This window comes from Myiozetetes cayanensis, unplaced genomic scaffold (genome assembly GCF_022539395.1).
Source record: "Myiozetetes cayanensis isolate MyiCay16 unplaced genomic scaffold, myiCay2020 scf4, whole genome shotgun sequence".
Taxonomy (NCBI): domain Eukaryota; kingdom Metazoa; phylum Chordata; class Aves; order Passeriformes; family Tyrannidae; genus Myiozetetes; species Myiozetetes cayanensis.
This window is the reverse complement of record NW_026087631.1, coordinates 48,517,692-48,541,439: the sequence shown is the minus strand read 5'-3', so window position 1 is coordinate 48,541,439 and position 23,748 is coordinate 48,517,692. Positions and strand designations below refer to the sequence as shown.

Genomic DNA, 23,748 nt, shown 5'->3' with positions numbered 1-23,748 from the left:
TCCGGCGCGCGCCCCGCCCCGGCGCGCGCCCCGCCCCGGCGCGCGCCCCGCCCCCGGCGCGCGCCCCGCCCCGGCGCGCGCGCCCGCCCCCGGCGCGCCCCGCCCCCGGCTGTGGGCCAGTGACGCACAGGGTGAGGATCGGCGCGCGCGGAGCAGCCATGGTAATAACGGTTGGGAGCGGCGGGAGATCCCGGCGGGTTCCCAGCGGGTTCCCAGCGGGATCCCGGGATGACGGAATGGCCCTGCCGCTCGGGCACCGCGGGGCCGGGGTGGGATCGCGGCCGCTGTGGCGTGCGGCTGCCTTGCGGTGGACGCGCTGGCTTTTCCCTCCTGGGAATGGGCGGCGTTCCCCCCTCGCCCGTGAGGGGAGACTTCCCGCCTTGTGCCTCCCCCCCACTCGGGTCGGGCGGGGGCTCCCTGTCTCACTTCTCCTTTTTTTCTATCATCGCTTTTGCGGTGTTTTTTCTGTCCTACATCGGTTGTCCCTCCTATGGTGAATTCCCGCCTTCCTGCCTTTGTCCCGCGGCCGCGGTTACTTTCCTCTCTGCTCCCTGAGTACTTCCCGTAGTTGGTCGTGTTGTGTTTGGGCACATGACGCATTTCAGATTATGAGTGTCTGTAAGTATCTGAAGGGAGGGTGCCAGAGGGGTGGATCTAGGCTCTTTTCGGGGGTACCAAGCTGTAGGACAAGAGGCAATGGGCAGTAATCTGAGTTTGAAGAACATCTCTACTGTGTGGGTGACCGAGCACTGGAATAGGTTGCCCAGAGGGCGTGCAGTCTCTCACTGGAAATAAATCAGAAACCGTCTGGACGCAATCCTGTGCAACGTGCCCTAGGAAAAGGGAGTTGGGACCAGATGACCCTCTGTGGTCCCTCCTAATCTGACCGATTACGTGATTCTGTCGCTTTCCTAAAGCTTGCCTGTTTGGTTGGCTGGCATAGGGTCTACAATGCACACTTGGCCCCGCATATAGTTTTTACCTAGTTATGTAGTCCTCAAACAAGATCAGAAGGAATAACATATTGAAACTGGAATGTGTTAATAGTCATGACATGCCAAAAAAGCCTTCAGTTTTCTGGTATGGTGTAAAAATAGAAACCTAAATTTAACCATACATAAGAAAAACTGCAAGCTACAAGAAAAAACCATCTGAATATGATACTGCAGTGTGTGCACTATGTAAGAGCACAGCATTAAGGATCTCAAGTCAATTTGGCTTGCTTGTCATATCTCACAATATGTACATTATGAAACATTGTGTGAAATAGATCTAGAAATTTGAAGTCAAGAATAGAATCATTTCATCATTTTTTTTCTTACAGTGGGTTTTTTCCTGACTGTGTATTCAGAGTTTTATTTCATAAAATGCTTTTATGATGAATTGCACTATTGCAGAAACAGTGGGGGGAATGTGGCTTTTTTATTCCACCCAAAACCCTTTTCAACCCTTTCCCCCCTCACCCCCCACATCCCCTTTGTTTATCTCCTTGACAGTTTTTTTTGTCTGTGAAAAAAGGTACATTACATCTCAAGGCTGTTTAGTTTCTTTCTTAGTTTCTTCTGGCAGTCTGCTTGAGGCATTTCAGAAGTCTTAATAAATTATGTGAACTAGTTCTCTTTTATATTATGAAAACATTCCAAGGCTTTTAAGAAGATAACGATTTTCCTTTGAAAAACTGTGCTCTTTAGACTTTACCAGATTACAGCAACCTAGATTTTCTAGGGCTCTGATTTTAATTATCGATGCAATAAATTACCCAGGAAGATTAGTAGAAGTATTGCTACCTTTCAGTACTCTAGAATTGTTCCAGCATTCAGTGAGATATTTGATTTTTTCTCATCCACTCTGCTATGGCATACTTGAACTTTGGGAGTACTAGCTGAATATTTGACTCCATTTCATTTATTTGGGTTTTCGACATATTTTTCTCTGATGTAGTGTTTTTGTTCTGAAAATGAACAAGAGGTTGAGTTAGGAATTTGTGCATTATTAAGAGATGTATTTAGATCCTTTAGATCTTTACCTTTTTTAGTCTCTTTAATCTACATGTGTGTTGTGGACTTAGTGATCCACTTAAGCATTTTTAAAGGCTGCCTGCATCTAGTATATCTGGACAACACATCCTGTTGGATGTTTTAGCTTGGGGAAAAAACTTTTCTTTGCCATTTTGACCCTTCTTGTGTTTCCCCTCTTAGCTGCTGTTGTCATTTGGGTATCTCTTAATAGATTCAACTAGGAGTAAATTTCTGAATCTGTGTGTGTTTCTCTCTGACCTAACAGTTTCTCAAGGTTTTTAATTTAACTTGGGTTGATTTTTCTCTCAGATGTCCCGGTACCCTCTTTCCTTGGTTGCCTGTATATTTTTCAGATTCTTTTGTTTGTTTTTCTAGTAATTTTGAAGATGCTTTAATTTGTTAATCAAAAATATTCTGAATTCTAATGAAGGAGAAATAGATTTGGACATTTATTGGAAGACAGAGTAGAAGTAACTGCTTAAGAATTTTGCAGATATATGGAGGAAAAGCATGGCTTTGTAGATGTGAGATTCTCTTATTGTTTCTCTATTAAAGTTGTTGAAAAACAAAAAAGCCATTGCAGGTAATCAAAGAAGTTTTGAAAATTCAGTATTTTGTGATTCAATTTTAAAAGTAAATAATTAGGGTCTTCTAATTTTGCTATAGTCATATAGTTAGCTGATTTTACGTAATGATTGGGTGCTATCTAGAACTACAGGGGGTTAAGTGAAAGCTTTGCATTCAGGATGATTGTTCTGTTGCATATTTGACCTGAAGTGGCAGGTATGATTCTGTAACTGGTAATTATTGTAGATATACACAGTAACTGTTCTGTTTGCTTATAATTAGGAGGAAACCATCAGATTCTATGCAGAATCTACCAATGAAGAAACCACCAGTGAAGTTTGTCCTGTAGATGTCAAGAAAGAACTCTTGAAGGAATGTGACAATATTTGGAAGGAGTTGGAAGAGGTATGCGATTTGTTGTAAACTTTTGTGAGAATTATTTTATTCACTGTGTGCTTACCCATTGCCTCCAAAGAAACACCACAATAAAACAAAAAGAATAACAAGGCCAATGGTTGATGTGCTGGCAGGGGTGAGGGATGCCTTGCATTCCAAGGTTGTTTACAATATGCTGATGTTATGATTTAGTTAGCATGGAGTATGTATTACATTAGGGAAAATTAAACTATTTGCTTATGTTGTGGTAGTAACCAGCACACTGAGACTTGAGGTCCCTCTCTCTTTAGCCTCGCACAAGATGGGATTCCAGTGCCATTCACATAGTTTGGAGCTTAAAGGAGAGAATAGGAGGAGACGCATAGAAGGACAAAGATGTTTCCAAATGCTTATCCAAACTGACAGTTATATCATCATGGTTAAAATTTATCTCTCTTGGTATATGATACAATATGCTAATAGTAACATTTTAGGGCAGATCAGTTTTATTTAAGGAATCCCAGGAAACAGTAAAATTTCAAAAACAGAAGTAAAAATATTTCCAAACTTAAAGTAGAACAATGTACAGACAACTCACAGTGCAATAATTTTACAGAATTAAATTTAAAAACACCAATGTGATTTTATTTCCTGTTGAGTATTAAGATACGTTTGCATGTAACAAGTGGCAGGGAATTTTATGTCTGGGTTTCTGAAGTTGTGTTTGGAGGACCTGAACTTTTCTTTGAAATTTTCAAATTAGAAGGGAAGTTAGAATGCCATTTTGAATTTAATTGAAAGTCTTAGATATCTTGTATCTCATTCCCATCATCCCCAAAATAATACAGGAAATGATAATGTCTGTTGTTTTTGGAAGTTGATAAAAACTGTAGGATTTTCATTACTTTGACTTTTCATCCTGGATGCAAACGTTTCAGAAAGAAGTTTAAACAACAAATAGTCATTGAGTGGGATCATGGGTTATATGGTTTCAATGTAATGTTTGAATGATTGTGTGATATCATTAGCAGTTTTTGTAGGAAAAATCCTATGTTGTGTTCTGGTTTTGAAACATTAACAACAAGGTTTCCAAAGTACTGCTTAGTAGTTTTACTGTTTAGTAGAGTACATCCTGCCCTGTTGTGGGGTGGGTTGGATTGCTGACAGTTATAAAACAAAAAAGAGTTCAGTGGGTGTCTCCTGTCGAAGCCTTGGATGTCTTGGTGGCCTGAATTTCAGACTGCATACACATCCCATCGCAATCATGGGAACTGATGTAGTGCACTTCTGAGAATCAGACCGTTTCTGAAGTGTGCAGTGTACTACCCTAAATGACTTAAAAGTAAAAATGTGTATTAGAATGGGATTAATGTCTTTAGAGAGCCAGAGGAGTAGCACAAAGTGTGTTAACTTCTCAGCAGCTTTATCCATGACTTTCTTCCTATTTTCTCATGTTCTTCATCTGATCAGTGACTTTGCTGATATGAACTTTTCCTTCATAACTTGCCTTCTTACTCTAATGATACATCTTTTTTTTAGCTGCTGCTTTTCTACTTTCCAGTTAATTAAGTTCTACTTCACTGTGGTACAATTTCAAAATATTTCTTGATTTGCTGTTCTGAGTAAGGATCTGAGGGATGTGGTGGGATCCAAATCACAACTCTTTTATTGCTATCTTAAAAAGTTATGTTGAAATTTCTAAGCATTGTGTTCTGTTCTTAAAAAAGGGAAGAGTAAACAAACATTGTTTGTGCTTTGTTTCTTTTCTACCAAGTTTCAAAGCAAGCTAATGCTTCCAGGAATAGAAACACTGCTACAATCAGATACCAAGGTAAGACATTGGTTTGGTTTCTTTTTTTTATTTTCCACTAAATACTTTATTTGCTGTAAAGAACATAGAATCATAGAGTGGCTTGGATTGGAAAGGACCTTAAAGATCATCTATTTTCGGCACCCCTAGCATAGGCAGGGATACTTTTCACTAGGTTGCTCAAAGCGCTGGTCTGGAACCCTTCTAGGATGGGACATCCACAGTTGCTCTGGGCAACCTGCTCCAGTGTCTCTGCACTCTCACAGTAAAAAAGAATTTCATCCTAATATCTAATCTAAACCTGTCCTCTTTCAGCTTAAGGCCATTGCCCCTTGCCCTATCATTACAATGCTCATGTAAGTAGTCCCTCTCCAGCTTTCTTTTAGGCCTACCAGTACCATTCAGATACTGCAAGGCTGCCCTAAGGTCTTTCTGGAGCCTTCTCTAGGCTGAACAACGTCAACTCTCCTAGCCTGTCTTCAGAGGAGGAGAGGGACTGCAGCACTTCAGGTGGGGTCTCACCTGAGTGGAGTAGAGGGGCAGAATCCCCTCCCTCAATCTGCTGGCCACACTGCTTTTGATGCAGCCCAGGACATGGTTGTCTTTCTGGGCTGCAAGAACACACTGCTGGGTCATATCCAGCTTTCCATCCACCAGGATCCCCAGGTCTTTCTTGTTAGGGCTGCTCTCAATCCATTCATTCCCCAGCCTCTATTGATACTAGGGGTTGTCCTGACCCCAGGTACAGGACCTTGTGCCTGGGCTTGTTGAACTTCATGTTTTGCACAGGCCCAGCACTCAATTATGTCCAGGTTCCTCTGGATATCATCCCCTCCCTCCAGCAAGTTGACTGCATCACAGAGATTGGTGTCAGCAAACTTGCTGAAGCAGCACTGGATCCCCCTGTCCATGTTGCCAACAAAGATCTTACATGGTGCTGGTCTCTAAAACAACCCCTGAGGATTGTCACTCATCACTTGTCTTTGCCTGGACGTTGAACTGTTGACTGCCCCTCTGAGAGTAACCATCCAGCCAGTTCCTTACCCACCTGGTGATCTGTCTCAAATCCATGTCTGTCCAGTTTAGCGACAAGGATGTCGTGCCAAGGATGTCAGTGTCAAATGCTTTGCACAAGTCCACGTAGATGACATCGGTAGCTCTGCCCTTATCCACCAATGCTGTAATCCTGTTACAGGAGGCCACCAAATTTGTCAGGCACAATTGCCTAACGCCAATCACCTTCTGATTTTCCATGTGCTTCAGTGTATTTTCCAGGAGAGTCTGTTCCATGATCTTGCTAAGCACAGAGATGAGACTGACAAACCTGTAGTTCTCTGGATCTCTCTTTCTCTGTTTTTAAAAATAAGGGTTATGTGCACCTTTTTACGTTCAGAAACTTCACCAGACTGCTGTGACTTTTCAAATATGATGGATAGTGGCTTTGCCACTTCATCTGCCAGTTCCCTTAGGACCCTCAGTGCATCTGTGGTGGGTTTGACCTGTCTGGCCACCAGATGTCCACTAAAGCTGCTTATCCCCCTCTCAGCTGGACATTTGAGAGGAAATATAACTGAAGCCTCATGGGTCGAGATAAGGACAGATTTACTAACTTTGAAGTACACAACTAATTAATGATTAACATAGGCAGCAAAATGGAGAAGTGTATAACTTCAATACCTATTTGGACTATTTCCTATGTACCTATGTAAATTCTTCTTGATAAGAGTCATTCTGATACTGTCCATCATAGCATCCTTCTAGCCATATTGTCCAACTGTGGGATGAGCAGGTTCAGCCATGAAGGAGAAGTGGGGATGTGAAGTATTTTTCATTACTTCTAGTAGCAACTCTTTAGTTATAGTAATTACAAAGAAAATCGGGGGAAAAATGCCAACTCTGACTCCTTCTCATTTCCCTATTTTGAAAAAAATAATATAAATGGTTTTTATCCCTGTGAGTGACTTTAAAATATTTTGAAGGAATAAGTGTTCTGTTGTAATACATACTCTTCTGTTTTCTATTGTATGAAGTTATTAATTTAACTTCTATCCTGTTCTACCTCATTTTACACCAGTGCAACTTAACACTTCAAGAGATGCTTCTTTTCTTGTTACATAGCTTGCCTTGTTATTGCTGCAATGGAAAGCTTTAACAGTAGATTATCAAGAGTGGCATGAGAGAAGTCCTGAAAGTAAGTAACTGCTTCCCTGTAAAGGATGCTTGCATAAACCTCTGCAGTTTCTTTCATCTAGGCACTTGAAACTGTTGGTATACTGAATGTCTGCTGATTGTGTTTTCATACTACTTAAAAATAAAGTACTTTGCACAGTAGCACATATGTTTAATTTCTTTATTCTTTTTGCACTTCAGTTCTAAGTTGACTTAAAAGTGATTTCCTCTATAACCTAATCTTATAATTCTGCACAAATAAATGCATGATTTATACCACCATTCATCCGTCAATTAAGTGGAAAAATAACTGTTAGCAAATCTAACAAAATAACAGAAGTCCATTATGCTGTTATCCTCCTTCTCTGTGTGATTGTTTCTTCTCCATCTTTCATCTGTGTTTCCTTTTTAGAACAGAACTACTTTGTCAAATAATACTGTCTTCATCTTATCTTTCAAGAATCTGTTACAATTTTTTATCTTTGCAAGTATTGCTAATAAGCTAACAATAATTTACCCAGGTATATTTTTAACTATACCTCCTCTGATTATTTTTTTACTGATACTTCACACAAGTGTGTTGTATTATGATGTATTAGTTGAAACTTTGGAGTAGACCTTTAGTGTTAAGCCCATTACACCATAATAAAGTACCTGTTTTGGATTTAACAGGGATTGGAGATTTTAGCTCAAGATAAGATGGTAAAAGACACTAGAGTTTTATTTTAACAAAACAGGAATCCAGGACACTTATTGATCCTGAGAAGCACAAACCACAAGTGTTTTCTTATATTTGTTAAGCATTTTCAGTCACAAGGTATAAATTCATCAGTTCTTCAGAATTCTCTTTTTACATTAGCATCAGTGCTGACTGATTTCTCTCTCTCGCAAGGCTGATGTGGCCAGAGACTGGAAATAAAACCATTCAGAATCGAAGTGCGAGTAACCTCTGTTTTCAGATGTCCCATTTGGAGGCTCTTAAAACAGTTAACACTACATTGTCATTAGTGTTCTGGTAGCCCTCACTTCAAGGACCTGTTAGCACCTGTCAACCCAGTAAAACTTAATAGCTAATCTTTAAATTAATACATTGGCTTATTTGAATATTTTTAAGCCGTAACAGGCTTGGTTTTTTAGTGTTTACAAAATGTTAGGAATGTGCTTTAGACAGCCTGCGGTGAATTCCAATGTTTTGTCATTTAGCCTAATGGAAATGCCTTTTCAGGTCAACATTAAAGGCAGTTCTCTAGCTTCTTTCAAAGTCCGTGTACTTGCTGCATATCATGATCAAATAAGAGAAGCTGGGAGAAAATAGTTTTTCTTTCTTATAAATAGATATTGTTGCCCTATTAGAATAAATTAGTAGTTCAGCTTTATAAGCCTGTCTTCAATAATTATTGGCCTAAAAAACTTCTAAGAGGTATGTAGACCAAAAGTATGGCATTGAATGAATTTAGGACATACTGGTTCCTTGGTGCTGTTTATGAATAAGATGCTGGCTTAAAGCAAATTAACTGAAAGCACTTAGTTTTTACTGAGTTGAAATACCTGGGGTGGTTAGATTTCCTTACTAAAATACATATATTAAACTTTGTATTTAACTTAAGTTATTGGCTTAAAAATATCCTTAGGGCTTGACCTATTTTTTTGGCTTGCTGACTCGCTTTGTCCAACTATTTTTACTTGTTCTCAGATTAAAATATTTATTATTAATTTTTAATAGAGAAATTATCTATGCATATTGTAATGCAAATAATAATTTGCAGCCAGAGCTTTGCCTTTTTTGGCTACCTTTCCAAGGGAACTAAAAAGAAGTTGCTGCTAAGAATTTGAATATATATAGTTATAGTGCTTATATGAAAATGAGGAGTCTGCTTACTTCTCTGTCCATCTTTTTTGTATGTAGTGTTTGTCTAAAATTACTTAATTGAAAGCATTATCTGAAATTATCTACATAAAAATAGCAGAAATACTGATTTCATACAATTTATTAATTGTATTAATAGCATTCAGTTTTAAACCTTATTTTCAGAGGTTATGACTTGTCAGTTTTACATTTTTTTGAGCACAGTACTGGCAAACAGACTTGAGTTCATGATGCAAATTTTATTTTTGCAAAGCTTTCACTTTATCTCTGCTGCTATTTATATAGCTCTACATCTGCTAAATCAGCTAAATTTAAACATTTTTAAAAAGCATTTGGCTTATAAAAATAGAATTTGACTTTTACCTTTGCAAAATAAGGAAATTAAAGCAACCATATTTTAAAACAATCACGGTCTCTGCATAATTTCTCTTTTTCTTTGCAAAATAACAGTATTCTGCCTAATGCCTTTTTTTATTATTTTAATAGGAGTTTCTGTAAACATGTGCATGGTAGTGGCTTTTACTTTCCTAGCATCTGGTAGTATTTTGCTTGGTAATTGTGCTATGTATCAGTAGACAGTTCTGTCTGACATCTGATTTTTTCAGGTGTAGTGATTTTACAACTGAAAAAGCTTAAACTGTTAATAGATAAAACAACCAGTGACTTTACAGTGGCAGCTGTAAATGCATTGCCCCAGTGTCTCAGGTCTACATTGTTCCTGCACTAAATTACAGGTTCTTTCTCCGAAAGATGTGGCCTTCTATTCTGATACTTACTCAGTATGAATATTGAATGGGAAGCACAAACTCAGGATGAGGTATCTAAAAATGAGGAAGTGTTAGAAGCCAATAGTAGAGATTGATAATAATTGATAAGTGAGGGCAATAATGTCAGCAGGAAGTTGTAGGAGGAAGAGTTGTATGGGTTTCTTCAAATACACCTGTGAATGGGAATAAAAATTTACTATTGAGTTTTATCATGGGGTGTAGGATATTCATGTAATTAAAGAAATATTGTTCTAATAATAGCACAGACCACTACCTCCTGCAGCTCTTAAGCTTAATTTGGCAGAATACTAGTCAAATTTTGTGTTAATATTTAGAAACAGTAATTGCCTAAGTAAAAGAGATTTTATTGAGACATGTAGTTTAATATATTTTTAACTAAGTAATTTTTCTGATTTTCATCTCAGAACAAACACTGCTTTTAAAACTACTCATCTAAGGCTTTTTAAAATTTGTTCAGGTAAAAACTGTAACATTACCAAAAAAACTACTTTTCTAAATTTATGAAAACAACAATATGTATTTAGGAGATGTTTAGTGCTTTCAGGAAAGGGTTAAGGGTTTTCCTTTTTGTTAAAGGAAAAGTTTTTTTAAAAATAGTTATTTTTAAGATTAAGAGATTGAAGCCCAAACTTTCAACAACAAATCCCTGACATATTAAGATTCAAATCTGTTAAAGTAGCTTTCATTTCTCCTGTTAATGTGTTCAAATAGTTCACTTTAAAAAAAAGTTGTACTTTTATGCAGATGCTGGAAGTTGACATGGAAATGAGAATTGACTGGTGTACATTGAAGGCTGTAAAATACAACAGTTCGCTTTTTATTTTGATAATCCATAAATCAGTGCATTTTGCAGAAGCATTCTGGGGAAACATTTCCATGTTCTTAAATTGTACCATGCTTTCCCTTAAGTACTGTTGTTGCTCAGTGTTAGATTTAGAATGCTGGTATTGCTGGGCCTTTCATCTCCCTACATGTAGCAATTCTTTTGAACAGAAGGGATGGGGACATGCTTTTGAAGTTCTTAAAAATGGTAGGATTTATAGTCATGGTAAAGCATTTGGAAGGCTGTTTAACACAGAATTGGAAGACTGGAGAAGTCTGATTGCCCACATTGGTAATGTTAATGGAATGCCGTCTGCTGAAAAAAATAAGGCTTGGTTATCTTGAAGTATATTTAAATGTGATGTACAGTCATTATGTACCTATGCCTATATATCTGGGGCTAGTTCAGAGGCATTATAATTGCACTGTATAACAGAGGCGTTAACACTGCACTTTTTTCAGTCTAGTTTAACTTGCTGAATCATGATAGTAGGTTAGCACAGGAGGACACCACAAAGTGAGGTTAAACTGATGTGACAGACAAACTGGTTTTTTTAGAGGCTACACAAATTTCTCTCTAGCTGGGCTGCTTTTCAGTATTAAATAAGTCTTTATCATTCAATGACAAAAAAATCCCATTTTATTTTTCAGCAATTTCTACCAATCCAGATGTACTGTTAGAATTAGGAAAAGAAGAGGTAAGTATTTTTATTTGTTAAGAGAGAATAAATTTTTGTTGGGAAAAAAAGAAAAACTATATAAAATTACCACATTTTCCTGTGACTGTTCTTGGGATGGACTACTGCTAAGATACTGTGTATTTTCCTTCAGGCATTGTTGTTGTTTTAATTGGTTATTCCCCCTGTATTATAACTACTAAAATTTTCTGGTTGTAATGAATGAGCTTTTAAACTGACTTACTGCACAAGTCACTGAGTAACACACAATAAATGGTATTTTGTCTCTGTCCAACAATCCAAATCCACCGCTAAACCCCGTCCCTAAGTGCCTCACAGGATCGTATCTAGGTGGCTTTCGAATATTTCTAGACAAGGAAACTCCACAGCCTTCCTAGGCAGCTGTCACAATGCTCACCCTCCATTAAAGCAATTTTTCCTCATGTTCAGATGGAACTTCCTGTGTTCCAAGTTTGTGCTTGTTACACCTTGTCTTATCACTGGGCACCACTCAAAAGAGCCTGACCCCATCCTCTGACACCTGCCCTTAAGATAGGCTTCCTTACTTATTCCTTCCTGAGTAAGGAATCCTTACCTGAGGCTCGACCTCAGGTTTCCCACAGAAGAGTCTCAGATGTCCAGATCCTTAACATAATTTAATAATGGTGCAATAATAACAAAATAACAGCTCAAAGGGTGCCCCTGAGGAGAGACCCAGAACTTTTATACCTTTTATACCTTTATGCTCTGAGCTTTTATACCTTTTTGGTCAAAACCCAGGAAAGTCTGGGAGTCAGGGAGTCATCGGCTCTTGGGGACACTCTCAGTGTCCAGGTCTCCTGGCTGGCCCACAGGCCCTGACCCTGCAAGGGTCAGCAGTTCATGGTGGTGTCTTGGCTCAGGTGGTCTTGACTCCAGCCCCCAGGGGCTCAACCAGCAGCATGCACTGCAGCTGCACACCAGGCTACCTGCCCTGAATGTATTCCTCAATACAGCCTTACCCATTCTGTAATGAAGGACCCAGCCCACCGAGAGTCCACTGTTCCCTAGATTCAGCAGTGCCTATAGCTTCTGGCCACAGTAGTTTAATTTCTCCTTCTTTCCTCTCCCAGATATGTCCATAGCATCAAAGACCATTTAAATCATGTATGCAGTTAGTCTTTTTTGCAGCATCCTTGTTTTCTGTACTTTTTATGTTAGTGCAATTAGCATGGATTCATTCCTGCAAGCAGTTGCAGTGATTCAGACAGTACAGCCCTGGTGCTGTAGATGTTTTTGCCTCAGTCGTTCATCAGCTCAGCAGTTCATATGTATGCTCCATAATCTACTTCAGGTAAAATTAACTATGTTGCTTTACAGAGTTTCAATAAGGCACTAATGAGCAACTGGTGACAGTAACATTTTAAAGAGCCTCTTGCATTTTAAACTGGATTCTAAAGTAGTGTGTCACACTATAGCCATATTTCTTAAGAATTTGCAGATCATTTTGGCCTTCTGATTCAGATTTACAGATGTAGCCTTACATAAATGGGACTACCTGCAAACTGTAGTTTCATTTTTACTTTTTTATAGTTGCAGAAAGTAAAGAGTGATCTTGAAAAGGTGCTATCAGCAGTTTGTTCAAAGAATAAACAACTAGAAGAAGATCTGGAAAGGTAATATAAGAATTTGGAATTTAGAATGCTGTAAACTGGTTTCTTTGACCGCCCAGAAAAACTGTGTTTCTGTTGTGCCATTTCCTGCTTTTCATGTTTCAAAGAGAGCAGCAGTGGTATGAGGAACAGGAACAGATGCTAAATACTCTTAACAGAATTGAAGAAGAGACAAAACTCCAAGTTGAACAACTTTACGAAACAAGGTATTTCTACACTGTTGAGTTTTTATACTGAAGAATTTAAATATCAACAGGAGCAAATGAACAAACAAATTCTTAAAACATACTCTTTGTTTTGTTAAATAGTTCAAATAATTGCTCAGTAATCCAGATTTGAAATATGGTAAATATTGCTATTATATCCTGTCATTCAAGATGTTGTGTTTATAAGAACTGAATTTTAGGGGTTTTTTTACTTGTGAAGAACTTTCAAAGTATTTTATTTGATTTCATACTCTATTGCTATGTTTTTACTATTTGAAAATTAGAGGATTGGAGGAACTGCACAATAAAATGTTGAAATTAAAGACCTATAAGAGGGAACTGTTGAGTGCTCTGGGTGAATTCCTGGATGAACATTTTCCTCTTCCACAGGGTGGTAGAAGTGCTATAAACAAGGTAAGATTTTGCTATGACTATTAAATTTAAAATGTTCAATTTCTATTTAATTAGATGCAGTATCTGTTTAAAGTCACTAGCATAGAATCTGCAGTTATATTTTGAAATAAGTATAGTTCTTACAGATGATTCTTTAGGTTAATTTTTATTTTTCAGGTTGATTTATATTATTTAAGGCTGTTTCCAGCTGGATATTTTCTTTTCTTAATGCATAATAATGTATTGTATTTCCTACTGAACTGCAAGCTCTGCCAAATTTGGAAATGGTGAGGGGTTCAATCCAAATTGACCCATTTTCTTTTTTACTCAACTAGGCAGATGGATTCCTGTTTTCCTTGGCAACACAAATTTTAATTGTCTAACAGTGATTTTAGAACAATAAGGACAAGTGTTTATAATTACAAAGTAGTTTAGAATTTAACCATCAGATTTTTGTCCAGGCAAATTGGCCCAAAAATTATCTTGAAAATTTAGGGAAAATAGGCAGCCAGGGAGTATTTTGCATGATAAATTCAAAGTCTGATGTAAAAATACAACTATTACCTCTAGTACTTGATAGATACAAAAAGGCTAAAAAGTAAAGGCAGGGGCTTGAATTTGATTCCAGACTTACTTACGATTACAGAAATAGAAAGGATTTCTTTCGTCCAGTTCCCTGTTATTTCAGACAACGACAAAATATAATTCCTTTAATATTATTGAACTCCCATTTTAGAACAAATAATTTTCATTACTACTATTTCTACTGGGGTTTTTTTAGCACCTCAATACTCTGGTTAGAAACTCTCATAGCTCCCAGTCTAAATTTATCCATGTCTAACACAGATCCATATATTCTTATAGCAATATTTTCCTTACAATAGTCTTTTTTCTTGTGTTTATTCCTCCTGGTATATTTTTAGACAGCAATCATATACCCTCTCTTTCTTTGTTTTGCTATTTGAACTAGCGACACTTTTATGTGCTTCTCAGGTATTTTTCAATTCCCTGGCTTATCTTAATAATACCCATTTTCTATATTTGTTTTCACTTGGATTAATCTTTTTGGGACCTGGTTAAAAAACAATATTATAAAGAAAACTACTAGCTCACATCTATCACCAAAGCAACTAATTATACCCTTGTGTTTTTCTATCTGCTGTTTGCAACTGAGGAAGCTTTTAGTTAAAAAAAATCTTGGTTTTGCACATTAGTATTTTGTATCTTTTGCATATAAAAGATACAAATAAAGATGCATATAAAATCTCCATACTAAATGGAGATTTCAAGACACGATGATCATTTTCAGTGTATTATTCAAAGATCTTATTTTGTTGAATCCTAGGTTTTTCTGCATACCAATGCCTTCGTTTCCCACTATTAGTAAATACAACACATTATACTCTCATTAGAGACAAGGATGTCATGCTGGACAGCGTCAAATGCTTTGCACAAGTTCAGGTAGATGATATCAGTTGTTCTTCCCTTCTCCAGCAGTACTATAACTCCATCATAAAAGGCCACCAAATTTATTGGGTGCAGTTGGTGTTTAATGAAGGCAGGTTGGCTGTCACCAATCTCTTTTACTTAAACAAAAAATTTATTTTGTATAATTTCAGCACAAGGTTTTCTCTTTCCTTAGTTTAAATTTTATTTATGCATTTCCTGAACTCTTAAACAGTTTGTATTCTGACACATCTTTTCTTTCTTTTCACTTCTTGTGAGTTCAGTTTCTTCTATATCTTTTGACTCACTTGGTTCTCAATGGCTTAACTACAGGTCCCCTGTAAGCTTCACTTTGTGGAAACATGTTCACAATAGTTCTGTGTGAGACAAATATTTGGGGCTGACATCTGTAGGACACAGCTGCAGAGTAGTGTAAACTGCTAGAAGCCTTGCTGCTTTGGTTCCACCCTTTCACCAGGCACGTGCATCTGGGATTGGGAGTGGGAGTGAAGACTGGGTCACAGCAGCCCAGGTTAGCTTCCCTTGCCATAGCCCAACACCTTTAGTATAGGTAGTGACTATGGTAAGAATTCTCTTGCATTTTAAATCTTAGATAAAAAACCCACACTTTTTTTTTTTCAAGAGAAGAATACGAAAAGTCGTAAGTTGAGGAATATTGGTTATGTGAATCTTTTTGATAGAAGGTGCCTTTCAGGTTAACTAACTAAATGCTGAGCATCCTGCTTAAATTGACTTTATAATCATTAATTAATTAAAGGTACTTATTATATCAATGACACTTAAAATTGGTAAGTAAAATAATTTTACAAAGTACACGATGTAAATGATAAGCCTAGCAAAATAAGTTTGCTAGTTCTGTGAGAGTGCAAACCTTTTCACACTAATATCCTTAGGATTTTATTCTTTATATACAATCAGTTTTAATAATTGCTGAAGTCATAATGTAATTTCAGCTTTGAAACATGAATATTGAACCCACTACTTTAAGTTACAAAGCACTATTTTTGACCAGGGAAATAAAACAGCTGAAGCTGTGAAGTATCCTTATGTTTGCTTTAAGGAACCTTTTTCACTTGGTGTAAGTTCTACTTCCTCTGCCAAGTATCAAGCTAAAGGCGCAAAGATAGGCATTACTGAGCCTCTGTGGTTTGCAACATTGCCATGGAGCAGGCAGTATGTCCCCCTTCTGACTCTGAAGGTGATAATATTACAAAATGTGACTGAAAAAAAGGTGCCAGAACTTGCTTTTTACAAATTTTTCTTTTTTGCTTGTATTCTTCTTCTGTTCCAGAAGTTCCTATAAGGTCCAGCACAGCTATTAATATCTTAGGTCTTAACTGACATATTCAACAGCAATGCTGAGTAAGCAGCTGGCAGTGCCGCATTACCTCCTTAATTTTGTTGAAACTGAAGTGGAAGGGTAAAAAGGATAAAACTGCAAAAGAATCAGGTTCACCATGCAACAGCACAAGCAGATCCAATAGCATTGCTGCCTAAGGAATCTCTATTGGTGTATAGACAAATGCCTTGATTTGCTTGCTACAAAGGAAAACAATTTTCTAATTATATTTTATCATAACCTCCCCTCCTCCCCAGATTTTAATCATTGTATTTCTTATGCTTGTTCATTTTTAAAAACTGAATTTAGAGTAAGTAAATAAATATTCATTGGCAATTTATGAAAAAATTTTAAGGCACTATGAAATGAAGTCTTGAGTTCTGTCAAATTTGTATTGTAAATATTTATATAAAGCTCATGAAAAACATTTTTTCCCTAACACATTCATATAAGGTTCTGCAATATACTATGTTATAAATGTGATTTACTTGGTTTTATTTAAATATAAATATAAACACAAACATGATCACTTAAGGTTAATCTCTCTTAATAATTAAAAAATTGTTGCATTTGAAGTGTAGGATTTTGAATTGCTAGTTTTAAATACTATCTTGTATTTCTGTCATGACTAAATCTAGTTTGAAGTTTTGTTAATTTGGCTGTGGACGTGTATATCTTTCCAGAACTTTTCTCCAGAGCCAGCTGTAGAACTGCTAGCACTGCAAGACATTTTAGAGGTAAGATAGTTTTATTATGTAGAGATTTGGAGGATTTTTCAATATTCAGATCATATAATAATAGCCATAAGGTGGTATGTATTTATTAATATTAATAAGATGAATGACATTATATGGCATTTGGTTAATGTAGAATGTTAAGGATTATACATCTTTAAGAAGGCTGCAGGTAGACCTCATTACAACCTTCCAGTACTAAAAAGGGACCTGTAAAAAAGAGAGAAAGCAACTTTTTATGCAGGTAGTGATAGTGATAGTGATAGTGATAGTGATAGTGATAGTGATAGTGATAGTGATAGGACAGGGGGTAATGGTTTTAAACTGAAAGAAGAGATGTTCAGATAAGTCAGTTTTCTATTTTAATTCCTATCAAAATCCCAGTTTTTACAAGAGATGTGGCAATAATCTTCAGTTTAAGCTGGAGAGTGGTTATCTCTTATTTCTTGATTTTATAATGTTTAGTTTAAAGAAGTTTTTGTACTTTAGTGGCTCATATTAGGAGAAAAAAATACTGTGCTTAACAAAAAAATTGGTCAATTTCACACTATTTTGTACTGTTTCAATAAAAATATTTCTGAAATTTAATGCAATAACAGTTTAAGAAGGACCAATTCATGTGTAATCTTACAAGGACTAACTAATATGTAGTCTCATGTATGATTATCTTCTCATATGAGGAAACCGATCCAATTCTAAGTTTCTAAGTCCTTCGTGTGAGTTTTTAATTATAGTACAATCTATGAATTTGAATTCTAAAACATAATTTTTCTTCTCGCATTAAATATAGCATTTGAAGTGAAGTTTTGTATTTCTCCTTTATCTTTACTCTTCAGACAGTTCAAAGCATCTATATATATAAAATGTCCCTGGGGGGAAAAGTTTTTTCTGAGGCACAACATGATGGATAAAAATTTTCTGGTACTAAGGTGCTGTTATCTGATCACTATTACATTGTTGTACTTTAGTTTAAAACCCAAGCTTTGGGCTTGCATCATCAAAATTATTTTACATGCTTCAGATATCTTAGCATACCTGTTAATGTCAAATTAGGCAGAACTTGAAAACAGATCAGAATTTAGAATTTACACAGTACTCATGGAATTAGAATTTTGAAGTTCTTCTAATACTTAAAAATTACCCTTCATATTTTTATCTTATTGTTAATCTCCTTAAAATGTAAACACACCCAAGTAATGCCTGATTTCAATTTGGAAGAACATACTACTTAAAAAAATTCAGATTTGTTTTTAAGTGTAACTGTCTTGGCCTAAAGTGTCAATGTCCCTTATCTTTGTTTTCTAGGAGGTTTTTATTTGTTGAGTGATGTGGTTCTAGGTTGAAGTCCCTTTTAAAATTTGAAAAGTATTTTCTTACATAAAGATATAAACGTTTACAGCCATAAGGGCTATTTTGGAATATCGGATGTTAGAAGAGGCTAAGTGAAAATTCATGTCAAATAATGCATTTGGCATAAAGTCTCATAATTGGGTCAAATAAGTACAAAACTGGAACAATTCTTCAGAATGCTATGAAGAGCAGCTGTGGATTTGGAGTTTGTTTTTTTTAAATAGCAACAGGTGAAAAAAGAATATAGTCTGGTAGCAAGGATTTTGAGTCTGTCTTAAGCAAAAAGGGGCAGACAGTATTTTGTACTTACTGAAGTTTGGAAAGTATGACATTTAGAACCTCTGAGTGGAAAGATTAAGTATCTGGGATCAGTAGAGAGAGCACCATGGGATGGGTAAGATTACTTAATCTGTAATGTGTGCAGTATTCCCAATGAGCAATATTATGAGGGCATAAACACTGTCTCCATGAACTGAAAACGAATGTCAAAACTCATTTTGTTTTTACCTAATTCACTATTTAGATAAGGAATTTAGTCTATATTTATTCTGGATAAAAGGAGAATTCTGGTTCTAATTTTTACATAACAAATGATGCAGGGAAGTTAATTGGAAGTTCTTTGATTCTACTCTGAACAGGTCTTGTATTTCTCCTGTAGTCCTGTAGTTCTTATATTGCCTACATTACAGTAATTTGTATTAATTTGGTTAAAGGAGATAAAAATCTAGCTGTTTTGTTTATTTCCTGAATCTTATCCTTTTGGTCTTCCAGATTCTGATAAATAAATTAATGGCCACACCACATGAACCTTATGTAACAATCAATGAGTCGTTTTGGCCACCTTACATTGAGCTGCTGCTGCGATTTGGAATTGCCCTGAGACATCCAGAAGATCCAAACAGAATGCGCCTAGAAGCTTTTCACAAGTAGTATGTACTTCAAAACAAAACAACACCAGTACTCTTAATTCAGGCATAGGATGTACTTAGGCATCGTAAAAAATTTCTGTTATATTGACAGTCACTTCTTTTTGGATGATTTTTTTTCTATTTTATTGAAGAGTGTGAGATATGGCAAAAGAAAAAAAGTCTCTTTAAAAAAAAAGTCTCATTAACGATGCAGATTCAGGTAATAAAGTAAAGATTTTTAACAGTCCTTTTTACATTAAAAATCATATTTTATATGTTACTTCTGTGGTTTAAATTTTTTAGATTGCCTGAAGTCTTCTAACAGTATCTGTCTGCACTTTTTCAGACCTAGTTTATCAAGGCTTCTAACAGGTCTCTGTTCTGTTGGTTTCTACAGCGTCTAAGTTATGTCAGTTGAGGGCTTTCTTCTGACTCAGTGCTGTCATTCTATGTAATCCCAGTCTTCTCTGTAGATATTGTGGACTTTGAGTACAATAATTCTACTTTTGCGTATCTATAGTGACTATACACTTGAAAAATAAAGTATGTCTTTTATTAACCAGATTGCCATTTATTGAGATAGGAACTTGAATGATTTTTCAGCAGATAGAAATGGTTTTTATGTGATTTTATGTGATGAACTTTAAAGATGATCTGAGGACACATGGGAGAGGAAGGGGGAATGAATGTAACATAAGTTCCAGTGTAATTGCCTTTTTTAGCCCAATTAAATGTTAAATTAAAAAATTATTACATCTTGTATGGGTTTGAGTGAAAATTGTTCATTTTACCCACACAGCTGATAATAGCCATGAGTATAGAAACCAATGTGTGCTGTTATGCATGAACATTGACTTCTTTTTGCTTCATACTGCTTGTATAGTTACCCTCCTGTTGTATTTTAACCTCCCTTATTAAAATACTAGTTCTAATGTCTGACTAATCTATACACATTTACCTTACAGTATTTTTTTATTAATTATACAAATAGCTAAGTTTCTTGGCTTTGCTTTATAGCATTGGCTCATTAGGGTTTTTTTTTTCTTAATTTATTTTTAATTTCTTTGTATTCTGCTATCCTTTCACCTTATTACTAATACTACAAGCTGAAATACTTCATTGCCCTTGGATGACTGCTTCTGGGGTGACATTGATAAGTTGAAGAAAAAATGGTAAACCCTAAATAGTTTCTCATGTTATAGAAAGGAGAAAAATAACAACCTACACTATTCACCTCCAAAAACCAAACCAAAACAAACCACTAAGAAGGAGATAGGATAATTACAAATGAGCACTCTGGAGAAGAAGCAATATTCATTATTTCTCATAACAAAATCAAATCTCATCCAAGTAAATCATAAAAATAGATTTAAATGAATGTACTTCATATAAAATTTTATATTGACATGGAACTCACTACCATAAAATGTGTAGTAAAGATTACTTACACATTTTCAAAAAAATGCAAGTTTATAGAATTCAGATTTTTGAGTAGTTATTAAAGAAAATTGGAGTCAGCTGTTTCAGAAATCTCTATCATACTAATGTTGGACCCTGAGAAGATACACATTCTCTGAGATTCTCCTGCAACTCCACTGCGTTCCCTAAAGCATTTCTGCTTAGGCTCTGGACAAGCCCAGAGCCCAAAGCTTCAATGCAGAGCTTTTTCAATATACTCCCCAAGCTTCCTGATGGTTGATACTACTGATGCAAGATCTTTTTCCAATTTTTTCTCATAAGGAAGATCTGTTCATCATTGCCTTGAATTTCTTTGATTTACTTGCCAGGATTTTTCAAAGAGCTACAGCTTTCAGTTGGCTCTCTATAAGTCTGAAGCAGCTTCCCTTAAAAACTGATTGTGCATTTTAGGCACTGAGAGAAAATGGATTACCCCTTTCTACAGCTTTTCTTTTGCTGTAGTAAGTGACTGTGCTGAGCCAAGGAAAAACAGTAGGGTAACTTCTCCATTTTTTTCTCTGTGTATCCCAAAGTGTTTTGGGTTAAAGACAATGTTGCCAGGTAGGCAGGACCTCTGACGGAATAGAAACCCTCCCTCCCGGACTTACTGTAAATTTGAAAATAGAGATGAGCTTTTTTGAGCAACATGTAGAAACAAAAAAAATGGTTTTTACTAAAAAGTAGAGAACAATACAAACAAACAAAGCAGAAAAAGACAGTAACCACAAGGGTACAGGGAGAAAGTGGTCTTACTGTCCTTCAGCTAAAACTTCAACAAGTTTTAACAGTCACCCTTACTTCAAAGTAAAACATCTGTAATTCAAAGGGGAAGAAATACAAAAAAAGGTAAGTATCAACACCATCATCTTTATAATTAGCTGCACCTTGGAGTCTGTGACTTTGACATTAATTTCATCAGCATTGGCTCTGTGACCAAGAGGTCACATTCTCAGTTCCACATGCTTAGTGCCATATATATCAATTAGTACAAACGCATCCAACGTATATACCAGATACATCAGTAGTAATCGCAAAACTAAAATCCAGAAAACATCCTATACTGAGATTCAGCATGAGTGATGGCTAACAGACCACCTGTGGACTGCTGTAGCTGTTCACATCCTTGAGATTTTACTTTTTAAAGTCCTGAGCTGACACACATATTGGAAAAAAAAAAAAACCAAAACCAAACCAAAACAAACTGTTTCCCATCGGTGATGTTTATTCAGACAGTTTTTTATTCTACATAGAGGAATCTTTTGCTGGAAAGAAGTGTTGCTCAGGAGACAATTCATTCCTTCCCATCTTTTTAGTCTGTCAGGAGCTGATAACTTACAGATCTTAAAAATTATTTAGAGCCTAAAATTAAGGCAGCAGTAATCTGAGAGAAGATACACAGGTTATTGATATCTTTATCATCAGCTCTTTAGTATTCATATGGACTGGTTCACTAGAAAAATTTGCCCCAAGGGAGAACTATTTGCCGTTTAGATTTTATGGGATCCAAACTGGCACTTAAGTAAGGAGGAAAAATGTGACTCACTATACAGTAGCGATTCTTCTGACCGTGCATACCATGCAGAGCCCCCAACATTCTTGCTTGTCAGAATACTTCAGTACAGAAAACCTTGTACTGCGAGGAAATTGATCTAGCAAGAGGAACACTTTTTTGCAGTTAGTATTACAAGGTTACAAGAAAGATTAGACCATGCCTGCCTTCATAAACTCAATTCTGCAAAGGACTGTGATTGATACAAACTTACTTCTGTGATTTCCTAGTAAAATAACTAAATTGTTCTACAGATAGTTTTTCAACTCCTGACGATGTCATTACATTTAATTGCTATGTTTTTCTATGTTTTGTTGCCTTAAAGAAAAATAAATTGTGATTATGAGAGTTTGGCATAAAAATTTGTGGACATAAAGTTTTGGCAGAAATACACGAGATCTGTTTACGTTTTTGAGAGAGTACAGGTGATGCTAACGAGATAGCTACCATCAGTTACAGACACATAATATGATCTTGGAAATATAAGCTTATCTTGAAACCTTGAATGTTCTTTAGTATTTTGGTAGAATGAGACTACACTTTCTGTATGTTATACTGTATTTGAAGCTTTTAAAAAAAAAAGCATAAGTCTAATAAAAAGTATATAATACCGTCTGAGAAGGTATTACCACCTTGCACCTGTTTATTTTAAGTTTTCAAATCACCCTTCCTATTTATATATTAACAAAAGATAGCCAGTCCATGTATTTTCTGATAAAGTTATTTTTCAATGTTTTGGTTCAGTTTAATGCATTTGTTCTGGGGGTTTTTTGGCTTTTTTTTTTCCTTGTTATATTTTTACTTTATTTGCTTATTTATTTATTTTTCTTCAAACAGTTTTGATCATAAAATTTTTGATCATAACACTTTTACTTATTTCGAAATGTGAAATTCTAGGGATTAAGCCAGTGAGACTCTCTATTTTGTGCATATTCTCAGCTAACACTAACATCATGTTTTAATAGACTGTTTCCAGGTTGAATACCTCAACAATGCTGAACTACTCATAATTATAATCAACCTTGATTACAAGAAGTTCTTTGTTCTGCAAACATTTTAAGTTCTGGACTTTGGAAAATTTATTGCATCAAATGAAATATAATCCTGCCTGCTCTTATTTGGCAACAAATGCTGCTTGCAGGTGCTTGCAGAAAACCTGTCTTGGTTTAAGACAGTTTGGCGGGGCGTAGACCTCAGACAGAAGTCTTCCACTCAAGATTAAGTACCCCTGGTTTCCCCAATACAGAGAGAGTGACCAAATACGCCTGAATGTAAGTGAAAAAATAACTTTTTACCAAGAACAATGCCAATAACAATACTGATAAAACTGCATTAAAACCAACCAGACCAAATTGAGATGGCAGCTGGCCTCCCCCACCTGCACAAAACACACGCAGGACAGATGGCTGCCCTTCCACATCGTTCGCCTCCCAAACCTGGGGCTTCCACCACCACCTTGACGGATCCAGACTACGACCACTACTTTGACAGGACTGCAGCCACCACTTTGACAACACTTTGACCATTGAAATCACAACAACAAAATCTTTTCACTGGATCTAACCAGAGTCTTGAGGTCCTTCCAGTCACCTGAGGGGG

At 36.3% G+C, this 23,748-nt stretch overlaps 2 protein-coding genes across 2 annotated transcripts in view; one reads left to right on the top strand and one right to left on the bottom strand.

Annotated features, from left to right (window-relative positions):
• NLN (neurolysin) overlaps window positions 1–23,748 on the bottom strand; it is a 324,053-nt gene that overhangs the window by 139,417 nt on the left and 160,888 nt on the right. The window lies entirely within an intron of this gene.
• On the top strand, window positions 100–22,761 carry CENPK (centromere protein K). The gene is made up of 10 exons (XM_050330116.1): window positions 100–161; window positions 2,868–2,990; window positions 4,735–4,791; window positions 6,889–6,961; window positions 11,068–11,114; window positions 12,666–12,748; window positions 12,853–12,951; window positions 13,236–13,365; window positions 16,834–16,887; window positions 19,006–22,761. Exons 1-10 carry the CDS (start codon window positions 159–161, stop codon window positions 19,162–19,164), a joined length of 828 nt encoding a protein of 275 aa, XP_050186073.1. The 5' UTR covers window positions 100–158; the 3' UTR covers window positions 19,165–22,761.

Bases quoted from the DNA above. Each gene is read 5' to 3' on its own strand.
- CENPK (XM_050330116.1), top strand. The intron at 13,366-16,833 runs GTAAGATTTTGC...ATATCTTTCCAG, and splicing joins GTAGAAGTGCTATAAACAAG to AACTTTTCTCCAGAGCCAGC. The intron at 16,888-19,005 runs GTAAGATAGTTT...TTGGTCTTCCAG, and splicing joins CACTGCAAGACATTTTAGAG to ATTCTGATAAATAAATTAAT.